The following is a 14,105-nucleotide window of genomic DNA, read 5'->3' on the forward strand; positions in this document are numbered from 1 at the left end:
TTTTTATTTAAAAGTTTACAATTACCTGTTTGTTTTGGTTTCTTTCTTTTGGTGGCAAATTGCAAGTTTTTGCTTTTGGTAGCCATTAGGTGTAGCATAGTAGATTGAGGGTTTAGCCAGGTTTTAGTCACAGCTGCCATCAATTTACACTTTTAATTTGTTTAGTTGGTCTCAACGCACATACACAGAATAGATGTAGTGCTTTGCAGCGCAATCCATGTTCTCTGCCTGGCCCTCAAAGTTGCCATCCCATGCCCACAGTTGCTGGTAGTGAGGGTGACCGTTGGTAAGGTTAATCTTGACAGATCAACAATTTCCTGTTTACCCAGACGGCCATACCACCAACTCTGCACACCAACTGACCTCAGTTTAAATAGCGCCACACACAAAAGAACACATGGACAAACTGTTGCTGTGTTGCCTTCCTGACCTCGTCCCAAACCATGAATCGCTGCACTGATGCCAGCCTAGCTGACAGGTCTGGCCTGGCACTGCCACCTCCATTCATGGCAACACAATCCAGCTCCCTGCCTTCTGCCAGTGCTGACCAAAGCACATGTGAGAGCAGACCACTTCAAAGCCATGGCAGCACCCACTGCAGTAAAGGGAGAGTAGTGTTCTGCTAAAAAATATGAAACATGAGAGTAGAGCAACATTTAGTTTTAATGGGGGGGAAAACAGTGAATCAGAAAATTCAGCTGAACTTTATTTGGCTTTCCTGACAATTTTTAACTGTTTGCACATGCTGTTATTTGCTTGTGAGTGTTTACTGACTTAAGATATGAATTCCATGCTATTATCTGTTTTCATTTTTCATGTGGTGTGGGGAGAAATGGGTCTTGATTACATGTGGTGTAAGCAATATCTGCATGTGCATGAATAATCACTCTCTTCTAGGGTCAATTGACTGTCCTGTCTCCCATTTCCTTACGTGTCCCGTCATGTTGTCTTTTTTCTCCTTTTTTCTCTCACCCCCCCCCCGTTCACCTCCCTGTATCCTCCTGCTTGCAACAATCTCCCCTGGACTTCAACTCCTATCAATCCCAGCCCATTCCCCCTGAAACCCTCCAAGAACAATAAACATAGTCTGAGAGCACTCTCTAGGTAAGCATGAGCCCAAGGGACTTATCTTTCTCAATTCCTTACACAATTAATTCAGAAATGACAACTCATACAGTATTGTGAATAGATATCTGTGACACTCAATTAATATTACTAATGCATATTTTAATGTGATTTCACTGACTGACTGAGCACATAGCCTCTTATGGCCCCTGTTGTTGCTCTGCCTCATGGGTGGCGACAATGTGTGTTGGATCAAAAAGCTGTGCCTTTGTTTTGCTCAAGATGACAGTGTCTTTATCAATAGCACATGTTAGCAGATCTGGTAGCCAGTCTTTTACCACACAGCAAAACTGAGAAAAATGTGCTGATGCAGTGAAGTGGTGACATTCACAGCCTGTCATTTCTGCCACCATCAATATCATCACATGTTTTTTTTACATGCATGTCTTGTTGAAATGGAGGGTTTTGTTGTCAGTTGTTTTGTCCCAGAGTATCAGACTGAGGCTGAGTAGCGGGTTGACAAATTAGAACAAAAAATGTTGCGACCTGGAATAATCGTACAAAGCAGTCCTCAGTCGTTTGCTTTCAATGAAGATATGCAGTATTCATATAAGAAATGCTCTTTTTGCTCGTTTTTCTGTCAGGGAGTTCTTGTTGCACCTGCAGCGCTACAAGTCTTTCTTTGCTGCCTTGCCAGAGATGCTGTGTGAAGGGGAGACCATAGGGGTTGGATCCACTTGCTGGAGTGGAGATGGTGTTGTAACAAGGTAAGATAAATGTTGTCAGACCCCATTTTGTGAGGCCTCAGCAGTGCTGCGATCTGCAGATAAGCACTTTCCTTTTCTCCACATGACATTGCAGTGCTTCAGATGCTGAGTGATGTTCACCCTTTCAAACTTGTCATTTCAATTTCGCCTGCGATTTTACTCTTATAAGTCTTACTTTGTTAAACATGCATTTTAGATATGTTCACATTAGAGAAACAAGGATAATATGGAATAATAGCAGGCTGATCAGAGTCAGTGTGGCTGCCTGTTGTTAATCACTGTAGAAATAAGGAAGTTATTAAATCCATCTCCACAATGAGTGAATGCTGGCAGAACAAATAGCTGCAAGGCTCTCCTATTTGTTAGGTTGAATGATTGGATTGTTATCTGCGGCTTTCTGCTCTAAGACTTTTGTTTTATGCTGATTTATGTGTATAGCCCTGGAACCCTTTTCCAGATAATGACTGTGGGTGCATCTCTCATAGACTGAAACATTTACTCCATGTGTGGCTACGTTCTTTCTCAGGCATATTCCAATTACTTAGCCAACACAAGTCTGCAAAAGATTTCCCCTGCTGAATCTGTTTCTTAAACACTCTTGAAACTCACTCCATAGCTAGGACAAGATGATGCCCTTTCTCTTGTAATAATACAGACACTTACCATGGCAACTTCAGCTTTTGGCACAGCCAGAATGAGCTTTGACAGCGGAAAACATAGATCTGGGGGATGTGCTTTTACCACACAAATGTTTGACACATCATTTTGCCTTGGTTCGTAATGAAGGATTGAGCCATATTACCCTTTACTTGTATATATGGAAAGATATTATGCAAAGGATCAGACTGGTTATCTTTTTTTTAATCATATTTGTTTTAGCCTCTTCTCTTCTCATCTCTTCTCTTCCCTTTTAGGATTTCACTATATTTTGAACACTGGGTTTTGAGTTAGAAAGGCACAGAAATGTCCAGCCAATCTTAGGGGGAGATTGGAACTTCATCATTTGACTTTACACTTGATAGAATTGGTGAAGAGCCTCATATACAATCTTCTGTCTGCCTGAACAGAATCATAAGGCATTTCGATGTGGTTGATGCGCAGAGATTAAAACATGAAATGTGATATACAATATTCATGCATTAGGAAAATCAAGAATAGACAGATTTTTCATATGATCTTGTCTGGTGAGGAGTGAGATCCTTTCAGTTAGTTTTGGTGACCACTATTTAGTTTGCATTTGCTTAACAATTCTTTCAAAGGAAAACTCTTAAACTGAGAGAATAAGAAGTTACTTTTAGACGACATGTTTTGTGAGAGCTTTAAGACCTTTTGGTCATATTAGGTTGCCAAAAAATGAATACTGCCTCTACTAGGGAAGTTGTGGGAGGTTGGTGAAACATAAATTCAGGTCTTTTGCCAACAGTGCACTTCATGTTCTATGGAAAGGTTGAAAGTAAGTCCTGCGGCTTCAGGGCAGCATTACAGCCCCCAAACATCAATCCAATACCTGCTATGGATAGACTACTTCAGGAAAAATGGACCGCAGGGGCATGGATAGATTGCTTTCTTTCACGGCTCGAGAGTTGGGCAAGTTTGAAAACTTAAAGGAGAGCACCCTATCGCATTTGTGTGAAAATAAGACATCTCGCGTGTTTAAAGGATTTGAAAGCATCAATTTTGTCTGGATAGATTTTTGGCTCAGTCTCCACTCCAAGAGGATGCTGGCGGTCCAAGAGGATGCTGGTGGTTTTTCTATCCCTTTGTTTGTGTGTGATCTAAGGTATTATGCCAAAATGAAGCAAGTACACTAACTCGTAAATCCAATTTTTGAAACTACTAAACCATATGGTTAACTCAAAAAAAAAAAAAAAACTGCTCTGAATCTGTTGGTTGCGTAGATGTGAAGACGATCTTTCGATGATCGTTGAAAACTCTGCTCATGGCTGAATTGACTTATTTTAAGATAATTGATATACTGGATATTTTTAAGTGTATTTGGGACATTCATTGGAGGAAGATGGAGAAATTATATTATCCTTTTGACTGTTTTAATGTTTTCAACCATTCAGCTTCCAATGAACAACAAAAGAATTGCCTAACAAATCTTGTCGTCTTGAGCTGAGCCAGAAGGCGAAGCTCTCGATTTACCGGTCAATCTATGTTCCTATCCTCACCTATGGTCACGAGCTGTGGGTAGTGACCGAAAAAACGAGATCGCGAATACAAGCGGCCGAAATGAGTTTCCTCCGCAGGGTGTCTGGGCTCTCCCTTAGAGATAGGGTGAGAAGCTCGGTCATCCGGGAGGGGCTCAGAGTAGAACCGCTGCTCCTCCGCATCGAGAGGAGTCAGATGAGGTGGCTCGGGCATCTAGTGAGAATGCCTCCTGGACGCCTCCCCGGTGAGGTGTTCCGGGCCCGTCCCACTGGGAGGAGGCCCCGGGGAAGACCCAGGACACGTTGGAGAGACTATGTCTCTCGGCTGGCCTGGGAACGCCTCGGGGTCCCCCCAGAAGAGCTGGAGGAAGTGGCCGGGGACAGGGACGTCTGGGTCTCTTTGCTCAAGCTGCTGCCCCCGCGACCCGATCCCCGGACCAGCGGAAGATGATGGATGGATGGATGGATCTTGTCGTTACTTCTTTATTGTGGTCAATTGTCAATTGTCTGTTTCTTTTGTCTGTGTGTTTAAGTGAGTGTGTAAGTATTATTTTACTGTTTGTTCGACAACATTGCTAATGAGTTGTAACAGTGTCTTATCACACACTCCCTGTTGAGTGCTAGGTCTTTGCTTGTGGTGTCAAGTGCTCTTGCTTTCAATGAGAAGACAGTACCCTACTGAGACATTTGGCACTACTCACAAGTTTGGCCTGTAGCAATTCAGCTACTTTCTGTCACTCTTTCTGACTCTTTTGGCATGTATTAGTGAGAAAGGAGGACAGCACCGAGCATGAATGTTTTGGTGCTGTGGTGCCCCCTGTACATCCGTATGCCTCTGATGAGGGAAGTATGGTGGAGTGAGGGTGACCGGGGGGGGGGGGGGGGGGCTTGGCAGCATAAAGACCCATTGTGGAGTCACTGGAAAGGGGCATAGCCCTGCAGTGGGGACCCCCAAAGCCTGGAGGGGGAACAAAGGCCCTCCTATGAGGTTGCATGGGAAAGACTTGGACATCACTACCGTTGCTTCTGCCACTGCCTGGACTGTGCTAAATGCTGTGTGAAAACTCCACAGATGACAGGATGAAAGATATTGAGAAAGAAAAATGCATTATAAAAAGTGTGTGACAATGAAAAGGGGCAAATATTACTATCCAAAGAAGACATGCCAAGGTGCTTTTGTGTTCATCCATTTCAAAGTCATGTCTTGCTTCATGTGTGGTGCACTCACAAAGCCTCTGATTCGTCAGTGGGTTTTTCCCACACATGGACTCATGTACGCACGTATACAGTATCAATCCACATGGGATCCATATGCTAGTGAACAGCTGGAGGGTTATTCATAATGTGGAGACACACATCCACATACAAACACACTTGTACATTATAATACTTCAAAGCACATCAGGGACATTTGGGATTGAAATTCTCTTCTTCTCTTTGTTCAGCGTCTGATGACAGAGTAGCGAGCTGAGTGCAAGCAGTTGTGCAAACTTAAAGTGCATGTTGGCACTTATTCAAGTATTTCAACTTTTATACCACCACAGGTGTGAATATTGTGTACCATCTTTTCCGGAAAAATAGGATGAACCCAAATGACCACATTCTTTATTTATATTATCAAGGGACTTTGTATTTGTTATAGTGTTGCCACAATAGAAATGGTACATAACCCTTTCCCTTTCCTTCCCTTGACCATTTTATGTCCAAACTCATAAAAAGACAATGAAGAATCAGTGTTATGTATTTATTTATTTCAAAGGTTTAGATAGCACTTCATATTGTATTTATATAGTATTTGAAAAATAATGACATAACATGTACTCACTCTGAGCATCATTCAGTCTCAGTCAGGTTTACTTCTTCAAATCTTTTATAGGATACATTAAAGTCACCAAAAATGTGCTCTACCAAACAGTGGAGCGGGACATTAAAAGATGAAATTATGTTAATAACAGTTGTTTTTGGCCTTTTTGAGACACATTCTTTGAGATACTGTTGAAGCGATTGTCACTATCTGGCATCTTAATCAACCCATTGACTGAAAGTGGTTACTTAAGTAAGAATCATTAAACAGTTTGCTGCCATCTCTCTCTGTATTGATTTGTTGAAGAAGAGGCCTTCATTTCAAGCCCAAGGCTCAACTCCTGATAGAACCAGAGAGTAAAAAAAACCCTGGATGCTTTGCCTTTTCAATTTCTTCATTTGATGTGAAAATGATTTCTCAACAGTGATTTGACTCTTTAACTCTGTGGAGTCGGAATATTTCAAATTAGGGTCAGATTGGAATCCATTCTCTTATTGCAACAGGAAACACGGAAAGTGCTGCGCTGGGTAAAGCTTTCACCCCTATTACTCCACTTCTTCCAGTACCATCAAATTGTAGGTTTTTTCTTCCCTGACTTCTCTTTGTCATTCTCTTGGGTCAGGGGGAGCTTAGTGCACTAAGTGTAACTGAAATGGATAATGTAACCCTAGCAGATTGGATAATAGATTAATTAATATGTGCAGAGGAAAAATATTCCCTGCTCTGAGCCTGTACCTATTTTTTTTTTTTTTTTTGCAGCCTCAAAACACCAGCAAAACTCAACTGGCTCTGTTTGGTGTTGGGATTCAAAATCATGATGCAGACACAATGGAACTGTGATAGACTCATGAGAGCAGCTGATGTCACATAAACACTCGAGCCTTAACACCTACCATTTCCCTTCTGCCGTTTGTGTTTGATGTCTGTGATTAGTCCTACAACTCGTATTTCTACCAAGAGCACCCAGAACTCAAACAGCCCTTGACCTTTTTTTCAGTAACTATAAGACCATTTCTAGCCCTGGGTCTGTTCCATTTCTCCTGAGGTTGAAGGTTATGGATAGATTTGGCAAGTTAAGTTTTCCTATGTGTGTTGCTCACTCCTGACGGTGCACTGCCACACTGAGCCTACAGTAAAACCAGGAAGTGCTCTTTTTTTGGTTAAAGGTCAAAATCAGTCCACATTAAACGCCTTTACAGAGTTTTGAGTGTTTTTATTGGCGCTTTATAGTTTACCCTATGCCCCCAAATTCTTTTAGACCCTCATTCTTGCCGTCAAAGTGGAGTTGTCCGAGGAGAGAGCCCCCTAAAAGTCCCTTGTTCCTGGAAAGCTTTTTCCTGTACCTCCCTTAATTGTTCCTCTGCTTTCCCTTAGTTCTTATTTAGTGGCCCAATCCTTTCCCATACCCCCAGAATGACCCATTCTACATTGCTTTGACTCTTCTCTCTTTAGAACTAAAACTTTCATTGAGTGAATGCATGCGTGTGTATGTACTTGTTTTTTTCTTTCTTCATGCAGTCCAAATTCAAAGAGCCCACTATACTTGTGGGGTTCAATTTGTTTAATGGGAACCAAATGGTGGGCACATGCTTGAAGCATTTTTGTGGGTCAAATTATTGGTTTAATAATTAAGGTTAGAATTATTTTTAAATTAGATTTAGGGTTAGAGCTAGGAAAGGATATTAAGCCACAGTGGTGAAGGTTAGGGTAACGGTATCACCACAAAATAAAAAAAGTTTGTGTGTGAGAGGGAGAGAGAGTGAAAAAGGGAAAACAACAGCGATCGCATTTCATTTTCAGAGTTATTTATTCTGACTGCAAAATTGTTTGCACCGTGAGTTCAGATTTGATTGAATTTACAAACAGGAGAAAAATGCCAGAGGATGTCTTTGTATAGGTAGTGTGTAAGTTAATTCAGTTTAGCTCACAATGGAGTAATTTGCTAATATGGTACTTGACATGTTCTAGCAAATTATTATTTTTTTCGTGAGGTTTCCTTATATCTCATTTTAATCTTATCAACGTTTGTTTTGAAGGGACAGTTTCACAACTTCTCCCCTATGTTGGATGTCCAGCCTGTGAAGTGGGTTGAGCTAATGTAATTAAAATGCCACAATGGACTGGTATGTTTAACTGGAGCAGTTCCTACTGGATGAGGGAGACAGTGTACTACCTCACCTTTGTGCTCACCCACTGGCAAGGCATCAAACTCATAGCAGAGGATGATAAGTAGAGTGGATAGATGTGGAGGGGAGGAGGAGAGGTAGCATAAGTGTGAATAAAACAATGTTGGAAGGAGACATAGTCTCATGGATAGATGAGGGATATAGGTCAGTAGCTAAAATAAATGGTGGCTTTAGGAGAGCCCTCTGTCTTTTCTGCATAATTACCTCTATGAGCCTGTTTGAAGTCAACACTGTTTGCGTGTCTGGGTGCCAGCCAATAGTTTCTGCATATCGTTTTTGTTTGTGTGTGAGGAGGGTGAGTCAGGGAGTTTGCCTCTTAAGAACTTCTGTTCAGTTTGTCACACATTCTAATGAATCACACCACTAAACAAAAGACAGAACCTGAAAGTGCTTCCCTCTTTATGTCAGCGCCACTGTTAATACAGTGTTGCAGTCGCACACATAAACAAAGGAGTCAAGTCGTCCACCAGGATGAACCCTCCATATTAGGGGGAATTTTATCTAATCAAAAACCCCCACAGTTATGCTGTGAAGTGCTTGTTAGTTTTTGGCATGCATTCTGTGAAGCGTAAGTATATTGCAACATTAGAACTGTCTCTGCACGTCTGGTTGCTCATGGACACGTCTGTGAATCCATTTATTACTTAAAATGTAAAGCCACAATGGTTCTTTATACATCGTGTTTTCATCAGTAACTTTTTCTAACTAATACTTTAAAAAATTAGCCACCTAGTGGGAGAAGACATGTGCCACTTGTTGAAGTGGTAAAGTGGAATTTTTAGTGCATTAAAAAGTATAAAAAGAAAGCTACCTTTAAGGCAAACGGCCTATGTTTGAAAAGAAACCAAAACTTGACCGATGGCATATTGGGTACACACACTTACCTTCTCACTCAGTTCAGGAAACATTTGAACACTGTTTAAAGGCAGTGAAATTCCACCCTTAGACCTCTGCTTTGAGCATGCAGCTTGATGGTGGGTGCACAGGTGATGCACAAACAATTCCGTCACACTCTCACTACATCAATCATTGTGTGAACACTTATGACTTATAAATCTCTCAGTTTTGACATTTTTTGGGGGAGGGATGGTACTATCCTTTTGACAGTTGTAGTTCAGAGTTAATTGAGCTTTTTATAGAGAAATTTGCTGAACATTGTATGATGCAATGGGCACTGTGATTGACTGGCAACCTTTCCGAGGTGTACCCTGCCTCTCATCCGATGGCAGCTGGATAAGGCTCCAGCCCCCCCTTCAATGCTGAATTGGATAAAAAGGGTATAGAAAATGGGATAGATGGATGTATGATGCAAAGTTTACCTATGGGTTGACTTTGAGGCCCATGTTTAACTTTGTCAGCATTCCTTGTAGGATTTAAGTGTCAAAGTGTATAGATGTTCAAGTTTCGAGTGTGGTATTTATCATAGTCGTGAGAATCTGAACGAAACGTCTGGTTTGAGCCCAATTGCAAGTTCAAGAGCAAGTCCAAGTCTTCATCTTACCCAATGGAAAGGTATGTTAGTTTAAAACAAAAATGAATGAAGGGCACGAGGGGAGAGAAGGAAAGCTAACAAAACCAACTCTGTACAAATAACAAAAGTACAGTACACTACTGTGGAGGCTGTTGTGTGTGTGCCTGTGATCTGTGTTTAGCGTGTGTATGCGGTAACCTGAAACCACAGGGAAAACGTTCCTAGAATTCCGGGTGGGTTTGGTATCGTGGCTCGCTCACTGGAGCCCCCTGAGTGGTGCTGGGAATGCGGCCTCTGCACGGAAGAGGTGCAGAATGAAGGGAAAGTCCCGCCCTATATTAATACGTCCATATACACTTTACCCTGCTGCCAAAAGAACCCCACACACATTACATACCAATTGACCAATGAAAACATATTCCTGTAAAGCAAATATAAGTACAGGATAGCACTTTTAAAGATGCATTTGTGAACTACTGTTTACTTTTAAAATTGCTTCCTCCCAGTTTGTTTCTTGACTGCTGAACACTGTTCCCCACCTTGGTCAAATCTATATCTCTCTATCATGTGTCTTTTGTTCAGAGAGAAAAGAAAACACTGTATTTGGAGTTATGAAAGATGGAAGATATTGCCATAAATGTTTGTCAAAGGTCAAGCCATTTGTGTCTGATTGTGTATAAGTTACGACACATGCAAGCACCAAATATGAACTGGATCTAGTTCATACATGGTTGCCAGATTTTACTAAGCTTTGAGCGTGTGGACTTGGCTCATTCTTGAAGAGAAGCAGCTCCATTTATTACTGCTCTGGCTAGCTTTTTGGCCTGTCTCTAAGGGCTTGGGCCAAACAGTTTTGCCATGCAGTCATTATTGCTCAATAGTGTTGGTCAAATCATCAGCTTGCAAATCTTCTCACAGCCCACAACTGTTGGCCTGCATTGTATGTGAACCAGGGCAGCTGAGCACCTCAACATAACATGTAATTGAATAGTTTTTTCCACAAAGTGTAGATGCACTGACAAATATAAATATGTGATATTAGACGGCACCACAAGAATCCAGTATTTGATTATGTGAATTTGTTTGAGTATGTGTGTTTGACAAACTCATTATTTTAATGATCTTTTTACATTACTCTTTCATTGATAGCCATAGCGGTAACACGAAAAAGATAGCTGTTTATTCAGTGGTAAGTCTAGTGTCATTTCCTGTTCATAATGAGAATCTAACCAGTTCCTGAGAATTTAGAAATACCAAAAAGTTAATACTCAAATGTGCCAAGGTATATTTATTGCTGAGGTTTTGTCCATCAAAGGTCATACCAGGAAAAGAAAAGTAGAGCACGTGTCTAAACATTATGTTTGTTGCTTAAATAAATACAGCTTGAATATTTGAATGATGAAAATGATCGATAAAAGGCGGGAAAGAATATAAGGCAGTGCATCTTGATTTATATCACACAACGATATAGCACATAATGAGGCAATTTCAAATGTTTTAGATAGGCCAAAGACTAGTATAAGAATTTTAATTAAAAATTAAACCAGCCATTAAAACCAGGAAAAAAAAAATAAAAAATCAACAAAGGCATATAACCAAAGACTTTTAAGATATGATGAAGGGAATTGAATCCGTAAAACGCAAGTAGGGATAACAGAAGACCAACAGATGTTCACTGTTACAGAGGAGGAATAAATAAAGGTCCTCAGTTGTAAAGGAAAGGAACTAACAAAAGAGGTGCCTATCAATCAGTCATATAAAAGAGCGCTACTGAAATTTAAGATTTCAAAGTGACATTTCACATCATAAATGTCATCTTTGCAGGGTTCTGACTAAGTGTGCAGTACTAAATTTTTTTAATGATTTTTTATTGTTTATTGAAGGATTTCCAAATAAAGATTACGAACTTGTAAGAAACTACGAGAAAATATAAAACTGGAGAACTGTAGTATTCTGTTCAGTATTTCTCAAGCACAACTTTACTAAATGAAGTGTTAAACACAGTTGATGACATTCTCAGTAGATTATTACAAAGCCACAATCATAGCTATAACTAGTGTACATAGTTAGACATTCAAGATTGGTATTTCTTTTCTATCTTACAACTCTCACCAGCCTAAAAATAGTTAAAATCATGGTAAGAAACAATTTATTAAGATTTATATCATCAGTATTTGACTTAAAAGTGCACAGTTGATGCGAGATCTTTGAGGAAATGAATCTGTCTATGACTCATCCTGTCATGCTACAATTATATAACTTTGGTCCAAGCCCCTTAACCCAAATCCTGACTTCTCAGATTCAACTTAAGACTTACGATGATGTGTACCATTTGCAACCTCTGGCTGATTGACAGAAAAGTCTGCTCACGGCAAACATGATAGTTATGGCCGGGATTTCCGCCAAGAAAGCCATTTCGTCCACGTGTTTGTCAATGCCACCATCTGCCTGACTTCATTTGGATAACAGATCCCTAACCTTTGCCCTTCTTCTCCTCGACTGCAAAACAGTCACTCTCTCTAACTCCTTGACCTTAATAGCAGTTTGCACAACACTGCAGTGCATAATCCTATATATGTTATTCTGGTGTTGGGTAGCTGCAGTTAAAGCTGACTTTTTATCTCTCCATCTATGATATGCTCTCAAATGTCTATCTTAGTGAGTGTCTGGGGACCATGGTTGTCTCTCGGAGTATGTGTGGGTTACGTGCCCCTAAACTGACTGTGTGTGGACGTAACAAATGTACGTTGCGGATGTCTGTGTGCATGAGTTCATGGCAGGGGATGGGTGTGAAAAGTGCTCCCATGTGCCCCCCGCAGCAGCAGTCTGATCTCTGACCCCCCCTTCTCAACACCCTCTCAGATCTCCCTCTTTTGCATGTGGTTATGTCTGAATACTCAAAGCTATTATGTGATTAAAAAAAAAAAGCAGCCTCGCACATACGGATGAAAAAATAAACACAGATTTATACTGAAATGATTAAAGGTTAACCCCTTGACTGGTTCTTAGTTTACACTGAAGCTGTAAAACCAAAGCCTTAGTTCATGCCATTCTGAGCAGTATAAGACAGACAGACAGACAAACAGGTGGTCGTACCACACCAAAGGATCTCGGTCCACTCCACCCGTCTGTGCTCTGGGACATAGTTTACTCTCCTGGCTCTGCCCCTGCCTGCCCTTGTCAGCCTTCCAAACACCAACTGTCCCTCCAGACCTCTAACCTCAGATATCTATGCCCTCCTCGGCATGTAGACATGTGGCAGGATGAGGAGATAGACTCAAAACTCAATGTTTTGTATATTCTTTCTTTCTTTCTTCTGTCTGTACATTTTTCAATACTTCTTATTTTATGTAACCCACTCTGTTTTTGATGTCTCAGCCATTTCCTTTGTTACATGTCTTTCATTCTCCTCTACTACCACTAAAGACAGCACACACAATACCTTTGAGATAAATGTGCCTGGCAAAACTGAGGAGAAAATAAGAAGGCTAATGCTACCATCTACTGGTAAGATGGCGTCATTGAAGCAGTTATGTGCTTTATCAGTTAACCTAAGAGGTTATAATCTTTGTATTTGTGAGTCTAAGGCTACGTTCAGACAGCACACTGAAGTGACCCAAATCCGATTTTTTTGGCCCTATGCGACCTGTATCTGATCTTTTCATGACAGTCTGAACAGCACAAATCCGATCCAGGCCACATGGATATGTGGTCCTAATTCCGATACGTATCTGATCTTTTGCCATGCGACTGCAGTCTGAACGGCCAGGGCGCATTTATCCGACCTACGCGTCTGAAAAGGGCTCACATCACAGTCCCACCACTCCTGGCTACGACGACGCACCCAAAAGTGTCTTTGGATAGACATTACGGTCATTTTGCAGACGGTTTTAACCAAAGCGACTTACAATAAGTGCGTTCAACATCGGTAGGCAAAAGAACTTCAGGTCACAAGAAATCAAAAGTGCATTTCCTTCCAAAACCAAACAGCTAAGAGCAAAACTAGTGCTAGAGTAAGTGCGATAAGTCAGGTACCTCAGCCTCTCACCAACTGCACACCAGTCACAGCGGGGTGGGGTTGCAAACCCTGGTTCGGGTAAGGGAAGGAATAAAAGAGGTAAGAAAAGAAAAGCAGGAATGGGACTCAAACCCTGGTTCGGGTAGGGGATAATGAAAATATAGAGGGTGCCAGTGGTGGAGCAAACAATAAGTGCGTAAGGAACTAGGACGGAGCAGGTGATGTCCTAAGAGGGCGGATCTGGGTAGTGTTTCCTGAAGAGGTGGGTTTTCAGCCTGCGGCGAAAGATGGGCAGCGACTCAGCTGTCCTGATATCAGTCGGGAGATCGTTCCACCATCGGGGTGCCAGAACAGAGAAAAGCCGTGACCGTGTCGATCGTGCGCAGGGACCCCTAAGTGACAGGGCAGCCAGGCGTCTGGTGGCCACAGAGCGAAGTGGTTGGGCGGGGGTGTAGGGCTTGATGATAGCCTGGAGGTATGAAGGAGCTGTTCCTTCCACTGCCCTGTAGGCCAGCACCAGAGTATTAAACTGGATGCGAGTAGCTACAGGGAGCCAGTGTAGAGAGCGGAGAAGGGGAGTCGTGTGGGAGAACTTGGGGAGGTTGAACACCAGACGAGCAGCAGCTTTCTGAACCAGCTCC

The 14,105-nt window shown here is 41.7% G+C and overlaps 1 protein-coding gene across 2 annotated transcripts in view; it reads left to right on the top strand.

Moving 5' to 3' along the window:
* The window catches only part of LOC142399072 (glypican-5-like), a 116,305-nt gene that overhangs the window by 38,905 nt on the left and 63,295 nt on the right, over positions 1–14,105 (top strand). Inside the window, exons 5-6 of one of the 2 annotated variants that reach the window (XM_075483454.1) lie at positions 1,048–1,104; positions 1,710–1,832. In XM_075483454.1, the coding sequence (XP_075339569.1) occupies positions 1,048–1,104; positions 1,710–1,832 (180 nt within the window). The remainder of the gene's footprint in view (positions 1–1,047; positions 1,105–1,709; positions 1,833–14,105) is intronic. The other variant, XM_075483455.1, reaches the window with a different exon arrangement.

Source organism: Odontesthes bonariensis, chromosome 14 (assembly GCF_027942865.1).
Source record: "Odontesthes bonariensis isolate fOdoBon6 chromosome 14, fOdoBon6.hap1, whole genome shotgun sequence".
Classification (NCBI taxonomy): domain Eukaryota; kingdom Metazoa; phylum Chordata; class Actinopteri; order Atheriniformes; family Atherinopsidae; genus Odontesthes; species Odontesthes bonariensis.